Source organism: Marmota flaviventris, chromosome Y (assembly GCF_047511675.1).
Source record: "Marmota flaviventris isolate mMarFla1 chromosome Y, mMarFla1.hap1, whole genome shotgun sequence".
In the NCBI taxonomy this organism is placed as follows: Eukaryota; Metazoa; Chordata; class Mammalia; order Rodentia; family Sciuridae; genus Marmota; species Marmota flaviventris.
Window position 1 is genome coordinate 13,630,171 of NC_092519.1, and position 20,349 is coordinate 13,650,519.

Genomic DNA, 20,349 nt, shown 5'->3' on the forward strand with positions numbered 1-20,349 from the left:
TGTTTAATGTTTATTGATTTGCATATCTTCACCATCCCTTGCTTTCCTCGAATAAAACCAGCTTGATCATGATGTCTGAGTTTTTAAAAAAATCTGCTGTTGAATTCAGTTTGCAAGTATTTTGTCGAGCATTTTTTCCATGTATATTCATTGGGAATCTTAGTTTTTAGATTTATTATTTTTCTTTTTACTTTTAGTTGTTCTGTCCTTATCAGGCTTTGGCAGGAGGTTAACTGGATTTGTAGAATGAGTTTGGAAGTGTTTCTTGCATTTTATTTGGTGGAATAATTTGAGGAGCATTGTTGTTCTTGAAAAGACTAGTAAAATTCAGAAGTGAGTCCATGTGGTCCTGGGCTTTTTTCTTTTATTGTTGGGGAACTTTATTGCTTCTTAAGTTTCATTCCTTCTATTGTTGATCTGTACAGTTGTTTGTTTTTGAAATATTATTTTGGTTCAGTTTTGGTAGGTTATTCATATGTGTCTAGAAATTTGTCCATTTGGGGGGTAGATTTTCCAATTGATTGAAATACACTTCTCAAAATATTCTTCAATGATTTTATGGAAATCCACTGTGACATCTGTTCTGATTGTCCCTTTTTACCTCTAATTTTATTACTTTAGGTCTTTTCTCTCTTTGTTTTGGTTAGTTTGGCTCAAGATTTGTCAATCTTATGTATGTTTTTAAAGAATCAACTCTTTATAATCCTTTGTATTCACTTTGATCCTATCTTTCAGTGGAGCTTAGTAGTAACTGGGTGCTTGTGTTCATTTATCTTCTGCTATCTTGTTATGGATTTACTGATACTTTACTATTTCATCTTGGCTTCATTTTGATATTTGTTCTCTCTTACGAATATTTTGATGTCACAGTGTTGCATTGTATCCTCATGATGCTTTTTGCTTTTGTAAGGTGAGTACTGTTAACTCCCACTTGAATTTGTGATCATTTATTTTCTTTCTTTTATTTTTTTGTCAGACTCCATAGATTTTTAAGTTTTATAGATCAAATTTAAATTCAAAGGCTCAAATTCAGTTTTCTTGATTTTCCTTCTACTTATTTTTTTCTCTTTTGTAATATTATTGCTTCTTCTGGCTTTGTGTTTAATGTTTTCCACATTTTTTATTGCTGAATTAGCATGTAAAGTTAGGCTTCATTTGTTTTTCTTTGAGGCTGCTTTTGCTACATTTCTTATTAGATTGTATTTTTGTTTTCATTTATCTGTGTGTATTTTCTAATTTGTGACTTTTGCTTTGGATTATTGCTAATTTTAAGTGTAAATCAGTTAATTTGTACTTATTTATAATTTTCTAACAGTTCTCTTTCTGTTATTAACTTTCTTGTGGATGGCAAAGATAATCTGTATTATTTTACTGTTTTAAAATTTATTAAAAGATGTTGTACTGTCTATATCCTAGGGAATGTTTCATGTGTAGTTGGAGGCATGTGTATCCTATTCTAGTAGCCATTGGTGTGGTTGTTGTTCATATTTTTTAAATTTAGCTTAATTAACAATTAGTATTATTAATAGTTTATTACTGTTTGTTATTATTGATTATTAATAGTTAATAATTCATTTTTGAAAATGGGTTTTGATATCTTCATCTATGATTATAAAACATCTCCTTTAATTTTGTCATGTTGTCATTCATATATCTTGGAATTTTTGTTTTGTATGTATATGTTTATAATATGTAATTTTTCCTTTTTTCTGTTAAATAAATATTGCTGGTTTAACTCTATCCATCTATCTGTCTATTTATTTATTATTGTGGTGTTAGGGATTGAACCTTGTGCATTCGAGGCAAGCACTCTATTAACTAACCATGGATCATTTAATGCCTTTTTTGTCTTTTTTTTTTTTTTTGGTAACTTAAAGTTAATTCTGTCTGATACTAATGTTGATACTCAATCTGTCTTTTTGTTCCTATTAATGTGGAATATGTACTTTCTCTCCATTTGAACTATCTTTTGTTGTAGATAACATAAAGTTAGAACTTGAATTTATACATTTTGCTAACTCTGCCTTTGAATGGATAATTTAGTTCACTTACCAGTAATAAGGAAAGGCATCCTACCATCCTTTTGCTTTTTTCTTATGTGGTAGAGGTTTCTTTGGTCCCTTATTTCTCTTCAGTTTTTTAAATTTGTGTTTGATATTTTATAGTGGTTTAGTTTCCATTCTGTCTTCCTTTTCTCTTTTGTTGTATAGGAATGGCGTTATCATGGACATGATTTTTTAAAACAATAGTTTGAATTGGTACAAATTTACTTTAAGCGGCATAGATTTTTCTTGTAGATTTATTCTTTCTCATCTAGTTGTTACAAATTATTGTGTTTTGATATTATTTATCTTTTAACATGCTTACGTTTATTGTTTTAGCATATTTTTCTTCAGTTATATAGTGAGGAAAAAAGAGGAATTATAAACTTGAAATTGCTAATACTGGCTTTTTAATGTTCCCATGTAGCTACTTTCATCAGATTACTTTTTTTGTTTGTTTGTTCACAGAGCTTTGAGTTCCTATGTAGGGTCCTTTCATTCTAATCTAAAGGATTCATTATATCTTTTCTCATAGACCAGGTCAACTTTGTTTATCTTGATATTGCTAACTGTCTCTATTATTATTTTAGTACCAGAGATCACCCTAAATATTTGAAAGGTAGTTTTGCCACATATAGAATTCTTGTCTGACAATGTTTATTTATTTTTTTTTTACTTGCACTACTTTAAATATTTCATCTCATTGTTTTCTATAGTTTCTGATGAGCAGCATAGTTATGCTGCTTTGAAGATACTGTCTTTGTTCTTAATTATTTAGATACCTTATGTGTCTTGATAGTAATATCTTAAGCTTGCCCTTCTTTGGATGGAGATTTTTAATTAGAGATTGCATCTCATCAGATTTTTAAATTTGCCTTTTTATAAAAATTTCCTTATTACTTCAGTATCATCTTACATAGGGAAGTTCATTTTGATATAGTCATACAAGCATGAAATATAATTTGCTCCATTTCAATCCCCAGTTCTTCCTCTTACCCTTTCCTCTTTCCCTCTGTTGTTTTTCCTACCTCTCCTGGCCTTCCTTCCATTCAATTGTTGTTTTATTCTTATTTACATATCAAGGTGGAATTCACTGGAGTATATTCATATGTGGACATAGCATAATTTTGTCCACCCATACCCTCAACCCTCCTTCCTCTACTTCATTGATATTCCCTCTGTATTCTTGGGTCTGCCTCCCAAAACCTTTCCCAACTTCTTTTGCTCTATTCAAGCGCAGTAAGCCAGACTCAGGTTGAAACTTTTGACTTTTTAAACTTTGTTCCTTTTGCCTTGTTCTTTCTTTCTGACATTTATATTATGCATATGCTGATATACTTCACAGTTTTCCAGTGTTCTCTTAGTGTCTTTTAATTTTTTTTAAAATATTTTCATTCTTTAAAAAAATATATTGGCTCCACTGCTTGGATGAATTCAGTTGACTCATCTTCAGATTTTTTGGTAAGTCTGCCTGCAGAAATCTTATAATGAATCTTACTATAAATAGTGAATATTCATTTGTTGTTACACTTTTAAGATGTATATTTTTTTAGCTTACTTTTTATATGTTTTTACTTATTTATTGATATTGTTTGTTCAAGATTATTTTCAATTTCCTTTTGTTCTTTTCCATAGTTTTTGTTATTTAAATGTATTTAAGGCAGTTGCTAGAAAAGTGTTTCTCTAGAAAGTATAACATGTGTGCTGCCGCTGAGATAGTTCCTCTTTATTATATTACTCAATAAATTTCAATAAGCTTTACTTTTTTGAGGGAGTTTTATGTCGTGTCAAAGGTACAAAGATTTTCAACACATCCCTAATTTCCTTGCACATATGTTGGTAGCAACCCTTTACCAACATCTGCTGCCATAGTGGCATATTTATTTCAGTTGATGAAACTGCATTAATATATCATCATGGTCATCACACCACCATTTAAATCAGGGTTCACCCATGATGTTGTACTTTCTCAAAATCTGAACAAACATGAGGGTATCTTTACATTGTCATACCACATAGATTCACTAGCCTAAACATATATGTTTTTTGCCCATCCTCTCTTCAACCACTAGTTTGGCAACCATTGTTTTTACTATAGATTTGTCTTTTCCAGAATATTGTAGAACTAGAATCAGGATATGTAGCCATTTCATTTTGGCTTCTTTCATGTAATCATATGCAGATAAATTTCTCTCATTTCTTTTTGTGGCTTATGGTTGATTTCTCTTTTGAGCTGAACAATATTTCATTTTCTGAATGAATTGGTATATTTTTTATACTAATTATAATAGTATATTTCTTCATTCACCTTCTGAAGGACATTTTGTATGTTTTCAGGTTCTGGCAGTTCTGAATAAAGAAGCCATGGACATTTACAGGTGTTTATTTGGATGTATGTTTTCAGTCCCTATTAAGGTGCCTGATTGCTAGACCATATGTTAAAGGTTTATTTCATTTTGTTAAGAAAATACTAAAATGTTTTCTATAGTGTCTGGGTCATTTTGCATTTCCACAAGCAATAAATAAGAATTCCTCTTGCTTCTCACCTTGACATCATTTGATGTTCCAGATTTGGTGTAGCAGTATTTCTTTTTAAATTGTGGTTTCTGAAAGACGTTTACTTGATAGATCTATTTATTTGTTCACTTGTGTATCTTCTATTCCATGTTCAGGTGTTATGGTACCATTTGTTTTCTATGTTGTATTGCTTTTTTTCCCTTTGTCAAAATTGGTTGACTTTTCATATGGATTTGTTTGAAAGAACAGTTGACTATTTATCTGGATCTGTTTATAAATACAATCTATTCCCTTGAACTACTTTTCAGTCCTTACATCAATTCTATACTGGCTTTTTTACTAGAACTTTTTGGTATATCTTAAAGTTGCATAGTGTCAGTTCTCCCAACTTTGTACTTCTGTTTCATCATTGTGGTGTTCATTCTGGGTCTTTCGCCTTTCTGTGTAACAAAATAAGCTGTTTAGATTTTAAATGAGATTTTATTAATGTATAGATCTATAGGTTTAGTTGGAAAGAACTGTCATTCTAACAGTGTCCGGTATTTCTGTCTGCAGACATGAACTAACCATTTTTTAAGTTTTTGTCTGCTTTGTTTTTTGGTTTTATATATTTTGGACAGTACTTTATGTCTAGCTGTCAAGAAAAATATTATAAGACATGCTAAGAGGTAAAGGACTCAGTTTGAAGAGATCATAAGCATGGCAGAGATATTGAATAAGCAGATTGTGGAAGGTAGAATGCGGAAGGCAGAAGACTCTATTTGTGTGAGGAGTTGGAGAAGGTCTTGGAGTTGGATATGTCTTTTTCCTTGGGTCAGTTAAGCCTTTATCAGGTTAGCCTTGGTAAGCAGTTTCTTCTAAAGAAAAAGAATAGAGTGCTTCCAAGATTGAGGACTTGTGCGTAAAAAAGAGTATGAGTTCCTATGGTGTTTTTACCAAATTTGTTTATGCTGAACTCCTTGTAATTTTGGAACTCATATGGAAAGCATTTTCCGAGTTACTTTATAATGTATAGAATAGCAGTTCCTCCATTTGGTAAAGCAGTAGTTTGCCATGAGCTACTTCATTTTGAGTTTAAGGACTGAGATGAAGTAACTCCACACTTCATACAAGTAAACAATCATTTGCCTGGAAAGCAATAAGGTACAAACTGATAAGTAAATCAATCATGCTAATATGAATGATCACTTGTCAGCTGATCAGAGGCACATGGATGCATGTGCCTGTATTAACTCATATTGGAAAAACAAGCCCCAGTTATCAAACACACCAGACCACTAAATGATGCAACCCCCTCACTTGAAACTAACAAGACTGGACACAGCAGCACCTGACTCCATTGCCCAGGAAAGTCGCCACAGCAATGAACCTTTGAATCTCTTTCCTCAGGTTTTAGTAAAATGTGGTTTCCCTGATGGTAAGGATCACACATGGCCACTGCCCCTGGACTTCTCAAGCTCACAATTTAAGTGACACTGTGAAGCTGCTGCCATCCAGACCTTGGCCTAAAACAAGTTCTTGCTCTTGGTTCCTTATATTATTTGGCTACTCACTTTGACTCTTTGCATTCATATCTGCTCTCTGCCTCAGCTCTCCCTTCAGCCACCTTAATCCTTTTTTAGCTTGTGTGTGTGTGTGTGTGTGTGTAAAGTGTGATTGTGACTTGAGGTTTTTAAATATGAGAAATGAAAATTGGAATAAGAGAACCAGTGATTGCCCAACTTCACCTACAAGGTGAGCTACAACTCTTCAGGGAACGGACACTGATAAAAGTGGTGTAGCTTGTGAATTTACTGTTGTTCAACAAACTCTGAAATTTTGGAAAAACACTAATGCGTTTGGTTTATGGTAATGTCAGCACACTTAAAACAATCACAGTTCAAGTTTCCCTGTGTTGGCAAAAATTTCTGCACCCTAATTCTTTTCTTGATATTTGCTTTGGCTAGTCCTGTTCTCTACATTTGTCCTTCATTCTCTCCCTTTTGGGAGACTTTGGTTTGTCCCCAACCCCATCTCTTTTGTGAGTCTAAAGACAGCTATTTGTCTTTGAGTTTGTTTGGCTTGTGAGGGTGGAATGTTAACTGTGAGGGTGGAATTTTTTTTTTTTTTTTTTTTTAACTTGTGAGGGTGGAATGTTAACTGTTGGCTTCTTACTTGCAATATAAAAACACAGAAATCTATATTTTTGAATGGGAAATACTGTGTTCTTTACATGCTTCATAATGTTTTGATGTTTTGAATATTTTAATATGACATTTCCAGAAGTCAAATTCTTCCTCCTCAGAATTTGATTGTTTGCTTACTGCATTCTTTTTATTTACTGTAGCCTGTTTGTGTAGTGACGATGTTATGTTAATTTTTTTGTAACGTCTGTATTCTTTTTCATTTGTGTTCTCTCATCAAACCCTTGTTCTTTTAGCTTCTGTACAATTATATGACACATAATGAAGATTTCTTTGCATCCCAGAAGTAAAAAGTAAGAAAGTAAACAAAAGGAAAGGGAAGTGGGGAGAGAGAATTTTTAAAAAAACAAAAGAAACCACCAAACAATTTCTCTGTTTTGCAGATTATCCCTTTGATGGGGCACAGAGCCATTTTCTAGGTAGCTTACAAATCTTAGCCTTCAATTCCTCTTTGCCATTTGAAATGTAATGGTTTTAGATCTTTAAAAGCATAAGTCTTTTTCAGGGTGTTGGGTGTGGTTTTCCAAATTCTCCAGTGAACACCACAACTTTTAAATATCATAATTCCCAAGAAGGCTCTCTTTCCAGTTTTTTCTTTCTTGCTTTTCTAACGCTTTGATTGCTATAAACTTTTGGTTATCCAAAGACAGTTTTTGCTTTATTTTTATAAGTTTTTATGGCTGGATGGGCCCATGGAGTTGACTATATTATTGTGGTGTTTTCTGATTATAACCTGGAAATACATTTTTTATTATTTATGATTTTTTCATTTTCAGTTGGTTGTTAAATTTGAAATGAGTTGTTTATAAATGGCATGTGATGGGGTCATATGTTTTCATTCTCTTTTCTCTCTCTTTCTTTTGGTACTAGAGATTGAACCTTGGGGTGCTTAACCACTGAGCCATATCCCAGTCCTTTTAAATATTGTATTTAGAGACAGAGTCCCATTGAGTTTCTTAAGGCCTTGTTAAGTTGCAGAGGCTGGTTTTGAGCTCTTAATCCTTCTGCTTCAGCCTCCAGAGCCACTGGGATTACAGGTGTGCTCCACTATGTCTGGCTTTATTCTCTTTTCATTTTACATTTGAGGTATTTATTGAATGGACATTGGGTTTGTGTTGAGTTTTTAAAATTTTTTTAACTTTTTAAAAACTGTCATCACTTTGTGTTCTTGCCTGCCTTTTGGATACTTTAGCATTAAAAAGTTGTATATTAACATATTAATATAAATTCAGATATTCACATCTTTGCGATTTCCTTTGTTATTCTTCGATGGCCTTGGGACCCTTATCTGAAAATCTTTCATAAGTTTTATTACTAATTAAATTTTTATGTACACATAAATTTTACTTCGCAATTCAAGACTTTCTCTTTCACCTTGACTGCCAATTTTAGGGTATGTGAGTGTGTATGTAGTTGGGATGTGTTTATTACCATGTAAGTGGAAGTCATTATGAATGTTAAAGATGTGTCTTTGTTTAGATTATGGCATAGTTGGGTGCTTTGTGAGACAGACATAAAAACAATATTATGTACCTCTCTACTTCTTTACTTGTCAGGTGTGTTTTGGTCTTTTTTACTCTATGTCTAGCACAGTTTTTACATCATTGATATAATCAGATTGCTCAGCTAATTTAAAACAATCATGAGTAATTCTCGAAATGACACTTTCTACTATTGTAATTTAAAAAATGTCTAAGCTGCTAAGAGAAATAGAGCTGTTGTAAGCCATTATTTTGTTAAATTTTTTTTAAGATAAAATTTACTTGATTTTCTTTTGTTAGTATTTTCTTTTGTTTTGGAGGAGTTTTCTTTGGCCTTCTGATGAGAACAAGAAAGGATTTTAGTTTTATTAATAAGTTTTTGAGGAAGATGGGTGACAAATGGCATCACTTATAAATTTTATGTAACCTTAGACAACATTATTATATCCTATCAGTGGGAAATATAATGTAATATATAATATATATAATATAATATATATAATATATATAATAATATAAAGTAACCCATTTATGAATATTTTGGAAAAAATATTCCCCAGAACTGAGCACTTGAAAATTCAAATTCTACTACTTTTTGTTCTCATCCAAAGGGTAGTGACATTTGCTTTATTGCTCAATGTATTAATTAACCCTGCCTTTGAAAGTGTTTCTAGAGTAATTAATGCATTTTCACATTGTGTAATCTAGAGATAAGAAAGTATGTGAAAGGATATACAGAGACTATAAGCAAATATTTTACCATTTTATGTAAAAGACATTTGAGCATCTCCCAGTTTTGGTATCTCTGGAAGTCCTGGATCCAGTTCCTTATGGATACCAAGGATCAACTGTATATTGCTGCAGTTTTCATTCTGCTTAATTGCTTAAAAAGTTAATAAAGTTATGGTTGGTTGTTTAAAATCAAGGGTATTTCTAGTTAAAGGCTTTGTTGTTTCATTTTTTTTCTAAATATTCCTCTTCTCCCCTACTCTTCAGAGGAAGTATCACTCTGCAAAAGAAGCCTATGAACAACTCTTAAAGACAGAAAACCTACCTGCACAAGTAAAAGCAACTGTATTGCAACAGTTAGGTACATAAGAATTATTTTTTATTACCCATTACATTCATTTAAAGATGTTGTTTTGCCATAGGATGGGGTTGTTAGCCTTCTGCTTAGAAATTAATTTTCACTTGAAATCTGTTTTAGAGATTAAATGTACCATGTATTGTGTTATGATTAAATTTAATATGAGTACCTTAATTCTTTTCTTTATAAATGTGTTATTTTTCTTTTTTGTCTATAATTATTATATTTATACCTATTATTAGTTAGGCAAACTTTGTCTCACCATCCAAATGTAATGAAGCTAGTTCTCTTAAATTCTCAATATTTTTCTTTACCATTAGACGAAGGGAGGATGGGGTTTGAGTACTTCTATATGCAGGGCTCTTAGGAAGTTAATTGAATTAAGACAATTTATTACAGTTTAATATGTACTGAGCTTGCTTTAATAATTTTGTTGATAATAGGATTGATAGAAACATCTCACCTATGTATTAGAGAATATCTCATTCTGTATTTCCTTGAATAGAGTTCTTCATTTGTATAATGAAGATGAAGAAATAAAGTATTTGAAAATAATATAAAGTGTTAAAATTTTAAAGATAATGAGGATTTCTCCCAATAATTATTTTAGATAAGGCTTATTTGTCTTCTCTATGATACTTGGCATTTGGGTTATGGTTTGGTTGGTTGGTTTTACTTTCACTGTTTATATGTAGTAAGAGCAAATAATTTCTGAGTTTCAATGAGGTTTGGAATAAGAGGAATGCTATTGTATGTCATTTTTTTTTTTTAATACAATTTCAGTATCAGCAAAGCTTAGTTTTGCTTAGATAATACTTTTGACCGAGAAATTTTGAATACTTTAATTGAGCCACAGCTAAAACACTTATTTCTGTTTATCACATAGTGCCTCATAACCTAATATTTCAATTGTCTGTGTAGCTATAGTTTTAAATCTAGTTAGTAAGTTAACAGTTGTGGTACATAACTCTGTACCATTCTCATAACTTTTTGAACTTACTTTTCACTGAGCTCTTCCATACAGTCTTGGAGTTTGTTGTTGTTTTGTTTAGTTGTTCCATCAAATGCTGTCATATTTAAGATGTTCCTGTAAGTAATCTATGTTAGTAAAATGCTGGGCCTTTTGTAAGGCTTCAAAAATGAATAAAGGATTTACCTTTGATTATATAATCTTGCATTTATTCTTTGGTAATAAAGATAGGATGCATAAATTATTCTTAATATTCTTTTTGGTGTATTATGACTTTCAAAGGAAAAATAAGTGTATCATCTTTAGCCATATCATTTCTGAATTTTTTTTCAAAATTAAATTTAGGAAAGTAGAATTTCTGGTTATAAACTCTTAGAAATCCAGTGCCTCAATGTCACTTAGTTATTTTCTCTGTATGATATAGATTATCTTGCACTTACATTCAGTGGTTTCCAATTTGGGGAAAACATAATCTCAAGCAATGGAATAAATTACTAAAATATTGTTTTAATTTGTTTATACTCTATGTGGTATTCTTAATGCTAAAAAAAAAAATAGTTGAATGATGGGTAAATACATGTGACTTTTTGTTGTTGTTGTTATAGGTTGGATGCATCATAATATGGATCTAGTAGGAGACAAAGCCACAAAGGAAAGTTGTGCTATTCAGTATCTCCAAAAATCACTGGAGGCAGATCCTAATTCTGGCCAATCTTGGTATTTCCTTGGAAGGTGAGATTGAACTCTTTGACTGCTTAGAGTTGATATGCATTGTAAAATGTTAGTTTATGTGAAATGGTCTGGTCAGAGACATTTTTTAGATATTTTAAATATCGTAAGATTTTTTATGTCTTTAATATAATGAAGATTTCTGGAAGGTGAAAATGGACAATCTGAATGTGTTTGCTCTTATTGAGATGTTCTTATTTTGATTAGATTTTGTTTTCACATTATTGTAATCTTAGTTGAATTGTTCTTAAGCAATCTTAAATAGCTTTTTATCAAATAGCAGTTACTAATAGTTTTTAGTTTGGTGTTTTAAGTTGTGCCTGTAATTTCTTATATTTTTTGATTCATTTATTTAGTAAAACAGAAAATGCATTTATATTATTTGTAAAAGCAGACTTTTACATATGAATTTTACATATTAGAACTGTTTTTCTACCTAGATTTCTTTTCAGTCAAGAATAAGATTTGGCACGGTGGCTCATGCCTGTAATCCCAGTTGATCGGGAGGCTGAAGCAGTAGAATCACAAATTCAAAGCCAGCCTCAGCAGCTGGGAGGTCCTAAACAACTGAGTGAGACCCTGTCTCTAAATAAATTACAAAATAGGGCTGGGGGTGTGATTCAGAGGTCCAGTGCCCCTAGGTTTAATTCTTGGTACCTCATCCCCCCAACAACAAAAAAGAATAAGATTTGTAGCATATTATATCATAGCATTGTGGGTGTGTCTAGTGCCAGAGATTTGTATTATTGTAGTTACTGTTATATAGGAAACATACTCTTGAAAGTATGAATTTTGTACAAATGCTGTACTTTTACCAGCTCTGTGTGAGGACAGCCATATTCACAGAGATCTTCTCCAGTAAATCAGGATTTAAAGCAGTAGTGTACTTTTTACTTTTAACCTTTTTTGGATAAAAGTTTCCAAGTGAACAGAATGATACCTGGGCTCTCTCTCATTCAGTGAGGAGGTCATGGAACAGGGTAGAGGAGAGTGTGGCTGCGGAGTTGCTAATCAAGAACTCCAGAGACCAAAGAGGAAGCAGGTCTGATATTATTGCACAGTTATTCTATACACACACACACACACACACACATACACTGAGGCAGTAGCTAAGCAGATACTTATGCAATTTCTGGCCAGCTGTCCTTGCAGCGACCAATCTAGGAATGGGCCGTGGAGCAGGTGAAGGGACTGCAACACGTGGCCTCATGCTCAGGGTTGTGCCTATGGCGTAAGTGATTTGTTGCTTACATGCCTGGCATGGGGGGCTGGTTTGCCACTCAAACGCCCTTAATGTATGCCATGTAGTACTCCATGCGCTTGTCCCCACAGAACAATTTCTTGACTTTTTAGGTAGAAGATGGTAACCTATTTTAGGTTCAGTATTATTTTTTAGGTATTAATTAGCTTTAATTTTTTTTCTTTGATTTTTTTTTTTTTTTTTTTTACTTTCTTTGTGTTCCTCCGAATCTGCTTTTTTGCTGGGGGAAAGAAAACAAGTTTGTGAAATTATATTTTAAAACTTATAAGTTCTACATGAAGAACTTAGGTGTTATTAAAAATATTGAAATTTGATGACAGTAATATTTCTGAGACATGTGTACATTATCTATGTGTTTAATACTGTGTTGAATATTGAGCTCGCTTATTAGTTGGGATGTATATATAAAAGGGAAAAGAGTGGATAATACATTTATACTATCACTAGTTATTAATTCTGATAATGGCTTCCTAAGATGGTGTAATGTTAGATTTGGGTTAGAGTAGGGTGCTTCCTAGTTTACTCATTTTGAGGCAGACAGTAGATCTTACCTTGGTAGGTAGGAGTAGGGCCTTTGGAAAAGAACAAGAGGGGAGAGGGAGGGACATCATGCCAACCTAAAAAGAGACAGTGTGTCTGAAAGATATCCTGCGAGTTGCTGCTCCCTGCCAGTGTTAACCACAGTGCCTTCTTCTGACCTAGAATACTTGTTTCTGTTTCTCACATCTTCAACCACAGCAGCCTTTCCTTAGTTGTCCTTGCTCCTAAGTCAACCATAAGCAGACTCCTACCCAAATGCTTCCTCTTGTCTACAGACACATGAGACTAAAATGTTGGACCCAAAATCTTCTTAATTTTGTAAAAAGAGATTGAAATCATACATTCCTGATTGTCTTAGTAAGTTCAAATCCATGAGTTGATTGGTTCACAGCAGCATTCCCATTACCATCATCTCTCTCTAATGCCCCTGCAGAACCAGTAGATAAGCCTTAACATCTTTATGCAAAGAACATCGAGTGCTAGTTCCTCAGTAGTTCCTCCCACTCTTTGAGGCTCTCTTCTTTCTTTGCTTTAAGTAACACTTATTTCCCTATCCTTTGCTTGTCTATGGATTTCATTACTTGAATTCAAGAGGCAAAGAATCCAACTTAGATCCACTGTGGGAAACTATTCCAGAGGAATAAAGTGTTTTCCGTAAAGTTTCATAGTAATTATTATCAGAAAAGGAGCACCAGCTTCCACCTGTGTGTTTATTGTTGTTTTAATTACTCAGACTACTTCAATGGAATTTAGACAAGTTATATATAGGAAAAACAGTTTGTCAGTGGACTCAGACATCTGTGATTGGGCTTGTCAGACTTAAGTGTTCATATACAGATGAAATCCAATTATAGAAACTTTTGTTAGGCATGAAGAATAGAATTGGAGCAGCACATGCCTGTGATCCCAACTCTTGGGAGGCTAAAGCAGAAGGATCAAAAGTTCAAAGACATCCTCAGCAGCTTTGTGAGTCCCAAAGTAACTCAAAATAAAAGGGGCTGGTGATGTGGCTCAATGGTTAAGTTTCACTGGGTATAATTCCTGATACCCAGCCTCCAAAGGAAAAAGAAAAAAAAGGTATAGAATTGCAATGTGGGATGCATATGCACAGACTAGGGTGGCCTTTTATATGTCTGGAGAAAAAAGAAAGTTTAGAATTTTTCTGGGAGAAAGAAATATACATAAGGAATTATGAAAGAAAGTTCATTGTCTGTCTCAGCATTTGAGGAAGCTGGCAAGTTCTGACTACCAAGTGGCAGAAGTTAAACTTTGTAAAGGTCGTCTGAAGGTCAAAGTTGGCAGTTCTACCATGGCTTGCCAAGTAAAAACTATTTTAAAGATAGGATAGTTTGTTTTATTCTGTGAGATGATTTCTGGAGCAGGGTTCTGTGATTTGCTTTCCTTTCTCATCTTGTTATTCAAGTATTGGGAAAGTCAGGTTTTTGTGTATTTATATTTATTATTCATATGTTTATTTTATATTATTATGTGTAAAAATAATAGTATTTTAATCAATGCAGAGCATCCTTGAAAGATGTGTCTAATACCCCCCAAACTCCATTTTAGTGGACTATAATAGGAATGCCTCCATTTATATAAATGAATTTTCACAGGTATACTGCTTCTATTTTCACCTTTTAGAAATGGACTATGAAATGTTGCTTATTACTCTTGGCATTTGTGAAGAGTTGTCTGATGATCTGAAATTCAGTTCATTTTAAGAAAAAAATATGTCTTACTCTCTCTTAACATTTACATTCTTTCTGGTTGTTTACATTGTTGCTTTCTTCTGAAATTGTCCCATTCTCCCAGCCCTTCCACACAGGTTGTAAGAACTCTCTGATATTGCCTTCTTTCATTTTTTTGCACTTTTAAATTTCCTAGAGCCCATAGATAAGCCATTTTTTAAGGCTTATTTCTATCCCTCTTTTGTATATGTCCTGTGTTCTTTAGTTTCATGTGAGTGAAATTTAAAGATCTCAATACTACATCTAGTTCTTTGCATTGTACATAATAATCAAAGACTGCACCTCACATCCTCATTGGCATGTTTTAAAACTTTTTTCATGATGTTTTTCTCAAACTAGTTTCTTGCTTTTTAAAAAAATGCTTTTAATTGTAGATGGACACAATATCTTTATTTAATTTTATTTATATATGGTGCTAAAAATCAAATGCAGATTCTCACACATACTAGGCAAGCATTCTACCACTGAGCTTCAACTCCCTTGCCACTAGTTACTTTGTTTTATAACAGTATTTCTGCCAATTTTTAGCTGAACTAGGTTTTAAAACAGATTTATTATCCTCCTACTTGAATCATTCAGTTTTTTAAAACCAATTATTAGGTGTATTCTTTCCCCCACCTTTTTCTTATTTGTCCCTTCATTACTTTGCCTGTAACTCTAGGACAATGTATGTATTCACCTTCTGTAAGTCCAAATTTATGTCCTTTTTAGACTTTAAGTATCAGTCTTAAGGTCTAAAAAAAGACAAATTTGTGAGCAATTTCCTTTAAAGTTCTTTTCTTAAGGCACTTGCCTTCAAAGAAAAATCACAGAGTAGGTTAAAATTTTCTGTTTTTAGGCTAATTTTCTCTTTTTTTGCACATGTGAGATGCTTTCATGATGAAGTCCTTTAAACCAATATGAAATGTCTCCATGTATATTTTCCTTTTTAATTTATGTTTCCCAGGCATTTTACCTATGCAAGTTATAAAAATTTCAGTGAGTAAGTACAGCAGTCAACATAGGGTACTTGTTTCATTAATGATATTAAAAGACTTTTGTTGTTTTATATCTTGATTGTCATCCTAAGTGAAACCATACAGATAGTTTCTTGAAGAATACTCATGTGTGTGGACAGCTATACATATACTTGCACACGCACATGCATATATGTACATATGATGAGACAGGTTGTGTGAGGGGAAAGATTGCTACATAATAAGAATATAGAGTTAAATAAAAAGTGTTGAAAATGATACAGTAATTTTCCTTTCACAACAAATAACTCAAAATGACAGAATGATTGCTGTGTTATCAGTTGGGGAAGGAGAATTAAATTCAGTATAGAAATCATTACCAATAGATTGTGGATTTTTTTCTGTACTTTTAACCCTCTACTCTTTCGATGCAGGAAACCTGAATTTAAATTATGTAAGTTGAGTTCTGTTTTTAACTCTCAGTTTCAAAGCATTGAAGAAATTCACAGTGTAATAGTTTCAGTAGAGTTACTTCATTAATGTAACATGCACTAGTATTTACAAAACATTTCCTAGTATTTAGAAAACACCAAATTATAATATAATGGAGATTAAAATTATGTATGAATCTAGATATATGTTCTCCCTCTCTCTCCCTCCCTCCCTCTCTTTCTCTCTCCCTCCTCGCTCTCCCTCTCCCTCTCTCATACACACACATATATATATATATGTATACCTTGTTTACTCTCTTCTTCTCATTTAAATATGCAGTCTCTCATTTTGGCAAATAAGTTATCTATTGATGGACTTTTGTTTAATCATGAGTATATGTTCTCCTTTTAGGTGTTATTCAAGTATTGGGAAAGTCCAGGATGCATTTATATCCTATAGGCAATCTATTGATAAATCAGAAGCAAGTGCAGATACATGGTGTTCAATAGGGTAAGGCTATATGTTAAAAATAATTTTTGTATATTTATATTTTATTATTAATGTTTATTTTATATTATTATATGTAAAAATAAATAGTATTTTAATCAATGCAGAGCATCCTTGAAAGATGTGTCGAAATACCATAAAACTAATCAGTTTTTGAAAACTCATTCTGTTTGCAGTGTGCTCTATCAACAGCAAAACCAGCCTATGGATGCTTTGCAGGCCTATATTTGTGCTGTACAATTGGACCATGGGCATGCAGCAGCCTGGATGGACCTAGGCACTCTCTATGAATCCTGCAACCAGCCTCAGGATGCCATTAAATGCTACTTAAATGCGACTAGAAGCAAAACTTGTAGTAGTACTTCTTCACTTGCAGCAAGAATTAAGCTATTACAGGTAAAAATTTGAACTAATATATTTTGTTTTCTTTTTTTTAATATTTATTTTTTAGTTGTAGTTGGACATCATACCTTTATTTCACTTATTTATTTTTATGTGGTGCTGAGGATCAAACCCAGGGTCCCGCACATGAAAGGCAAGCGCTCTACCGCTGAGCCACAACCCCAGCCCTAAACCAACATATTTTAAAATACACACATCTCCCCTTATAAAAAGTGGCAGGAAAGTCTGTCTATTTGTGTTTTGATGCTAATTTGTTTCCATACTTACAATATTTTGTGAAATTACTTTTCTTGTCATTTGAGTAAGATGTAGTATCTAAAATATATTCCTTTGCACATGTACTTTGTTGATGCATATTAATTTACATGCTCTACATTAATATGCGTGAACATTTTCAGTGTGCTATCTTCATTTTTAAGTTGTCATAGCATTTTAGAGAAAAGAACACATACACTGCTTTTCATGCTTGGTTGAAATTTCATAAGGAGTACCTGCAAGAACTCTGAAAATTAGAGCATAACTTTGTTCTAATATTCCCAAGTATATTCTAGTTGCCCTTTTTATATTTACCATCTATCTAAAATCCCAAATTCAGAATTATATTTCTATAAAAAGTAAAATACTTATAGCACTGAGGAAGATTTAGTGGACTTGCTCTTACTTAAGTAGGCTTGTGTTAAATTTGCTTTTTACATAATTTTTCCTAGGCTCAGTTGTGTAACCTTCCACAAGGTAGTCTACAGAATAAAACTAAATTACTTCCTAGTATTGAGGAGGCATGGAGCCTACCAATCCCCGCAGAGCTTACCTCCAGGCAGGGTGCCATGAACACAGCACAGCAGGTGAGAAGTTGGGTTGTCTTCTGTAGGTGCCCAGCTTTTAAGGGTTCTTTCCAATCTGTAGTAGTTAAACCTACTTTAATACATGTAGGATCTTTTAACGTAAAAAATCCCTTTAATTTGACAATAAAAAGTCCTTTTTAATTTCAAAGGGATTTTAGGTCAAAAATAAATCTTCCTCTGATATGGGAAGGATCTTGGTGTCAGTTAAAAATCTTTGTATGTTTTCAAAACTTGAAAGAAAAACTATATTAGTCTATTGAATACTTCATTTTGATTTTCAGTATTTTCAATCAGTGATGTCCAAGTAACTTTGAAAAGTACACAGCTGATAATGTTTTATAATTTGAAGGAATGAATTAAGAATGCTGGCCTATTTTTGTTGTACTAATGTGAACCTTAGGCTTATAAAGTTCATTGTCCAAATACTGAACTTGTGTTAGATTTAGTCAAACACTAATTTCACAGCAATCCTTGTCAGTACACATGATCACTTGTAGTCAAGTAGAAGGCCTGCCCACTCTTGCGAAGAAAAAAAGAATACCTAGTCCAACAAAGTATCGCACATATGTATGTGTTGTGTGTGTTCATGTATATATATCCCCCCAAAAAAAGTGGTCAAATTGTTTTACTTCATCCAGTACAACAACAAGTTCATTGGTATTTAACACCACAGAAATAACAGGTATGAGATATTCTTTTGACTTTTTTTTTCATTTTCAATATATGTATTTATATATACAGACACAGCACATACTTATGAGATATGGAAAAATCTCAATTAAAAATGAAGCTTCAACTCTTCTGAAATTTACTTATCATTTATTTTTAACCTGTGGACATCAGGGAATAAAGCAGTATTTCTATTCCATAATCTCTGCATCATATTGTATGTAGAAAGCAGGGATAATTTTGTGTTCATCAGTCATTCCATTCATTTCACAGCTTTTATGATTTTTAACAGTTATTTATCATCCCTCTGTACTGACGTTGAAATAAATTGAAATGTTGGTTATAGTAGGTAGTCTAAGTATTTTGAGAAATGATTTAGATATTAGACTTTTCCCTAAATTTATGTGTTTGCAAACTGTTTGAGCCTCTTAGACTATATTTAGAAGAATTTAAAAACTTAATTTCTTTAGGTATATGAATAAATATTCCAATTTTTAGTCATTTGTTGTCTCATTAGTCATAGATGTTATAGATGGAGTTTAACCAAATATTCCTAAAATCAATTTTTCTCAGAATGGTTCTGATAACTGGAATAGTGGCCAAACTATTTCACCTCATCCAGTACAGCAACAAGCACATTCATGGGGTTTGACACCACAGAAATTACAGGTATGAAATATTCTTTTTTAAAATATTTATTTATTTGTAGATAAGCACACATTATCTTTTTTTATTTTTATGTGGTAATGAGGATCGAACCCAGTGCCTCACACATGCTAGGCAAGCACTTTACCACTGAGTTACAGCCCCAGCCCCTTAAATATTCTTTTGATGTATTTTTTTAAGTAGAAGTAATAAGGATTGTTTTAGAATTCAGTCAATTTTAAGTTAATGTGTACATTATTTTTCAAAATAATAGAAATTATAATTAATTTTGGTGGTTGGGCAGAAAGTAGAAATGGGTAGATTAGAGAGTATAAAAGCTCTGTTTGGTTTTTTCCTTTCCTTCAGCTACCAATTTTCCTTTCTCACAGACAGGCAGTATTATTTCTTGTAGACAGAAAATTTGCAAATACAAACAAATATATCTGTCTCATACGTTCCTTTTTTGCATTTTTAAAATAGAAATGTAGGTAGAACTTTAGATAAGCAGAAGTTATATGTGTATTTATTGTAGAATTTTGCTTTCTTTTTTTCTTTTTTTAAATGTTTATTTTTAAGTTTTAGGTGGACATAGTATCTTTATTTTATTTTTATGTGGTACTGAGGATCGAACCCAGTGCCTCACACATGCCAGGTGAGCGTGTTACCACTTGAGCAATCAATGTCCAGAGCCCCTCTTTTTTCTTTTTTAAAAATATTTATTTTTTAGTTGTAGTTGGACACAGTACCTTTATTTTATTTATTTTTATGTAGTGCTGAGGATTGAACCCAGGGCCTTGCACTTGCTAGGCGAGCGCTGTACCACTGAGTCACAACTCCAGCCCTGTTTTTTTTTTAATTTCATAAAAATGTAAATTGAGGATTTTCCCGTGTCTTTATATTGTTTCATGTTTTCTTTCTTTGTTTTTTTTTTTTTTTTTGGTAGTACTGAGGATTGAAATCAGGGCCTGTTCTGCCTGCAAGGCAAGCACTCTACCAACAGAACTATATATCCCCAGCCCGCTTTATTGTTTTTTTATGGTGATATATGTTCCAGTTGAGTCTTCATGGGGATTATACCTCATTTAATCAAATCCCCATTGTTGGGTTTTTATGTCATTTCCTGCTGTTTTAAGGACACAAAATTGTTAAATAGCTTTCTCTCTGAAATTTCAATTCCTCAATACATTTCATTCAAAACAAACAAATTAACTTTCTTGAGATGAATCTTTAGATCTGTGCCTTTCTCATACGTCTGAAAAATTTTATTTTGGAAATGAGTACTGGTGGTGAGTTTATAGACTTTCTATTGAGAAATTGCCTTATCATGTTTTTATATAA

The 20,349-nt window shown here is 32.6% G+C and overlaps 1 protein-coding gene across 9 annotated transcripts in view; it reads left to right on the forward strand.

Moving 5' to 3' along the window:
• LOC139703458 (lysine-specific demethylase 6A) overlaps window positions 1-20,349 on the forward strand; it is a 188,852-nt gene that overhangs the window by 90,046 nt on the left and 78,457 nt on the right. For 6 of the 9 annotated variants that reach the window (XR_011705766.1, XM_071606909.1, XM_071606916.1 and 3 more), the window contains 6 exons: window positions 9,220-9,313; window positions 10,886-11,012; window positions 16,358-16,456; window positions 16,630-16,849; window positions 17,563-17,697; window positions 18,940-19,035. Coding sequence is in view for 8 of the 9 variants with exons in the window: in XM_071606909.1 (XP_071463010.1) it covers window positions 9,220-9,313; window positions 10,886-11,012; window positions 16,358-16,456; window positions 16,630-16,849; window positions 17,563-17,697; window positions 18,940-19,035 (771 nt within the window). In the remaining variant the exon portion in view is untranslated. Of the gene's footprint in view, window positions 1-4,376; window positions 4,435-9,219; window positions 9,314-10,885; window positions 11,013-16,357; window positions 16,457-16,629; window positions 16,850-17,562; window positions 17,698-18,939; window positions 19,036-20,349 lie in introns of those variants that run through there. The other 3 variants (XM_071606911.1, XM_071606912.1, XM_071606915.1) reach the window with 2 other exon arrangements.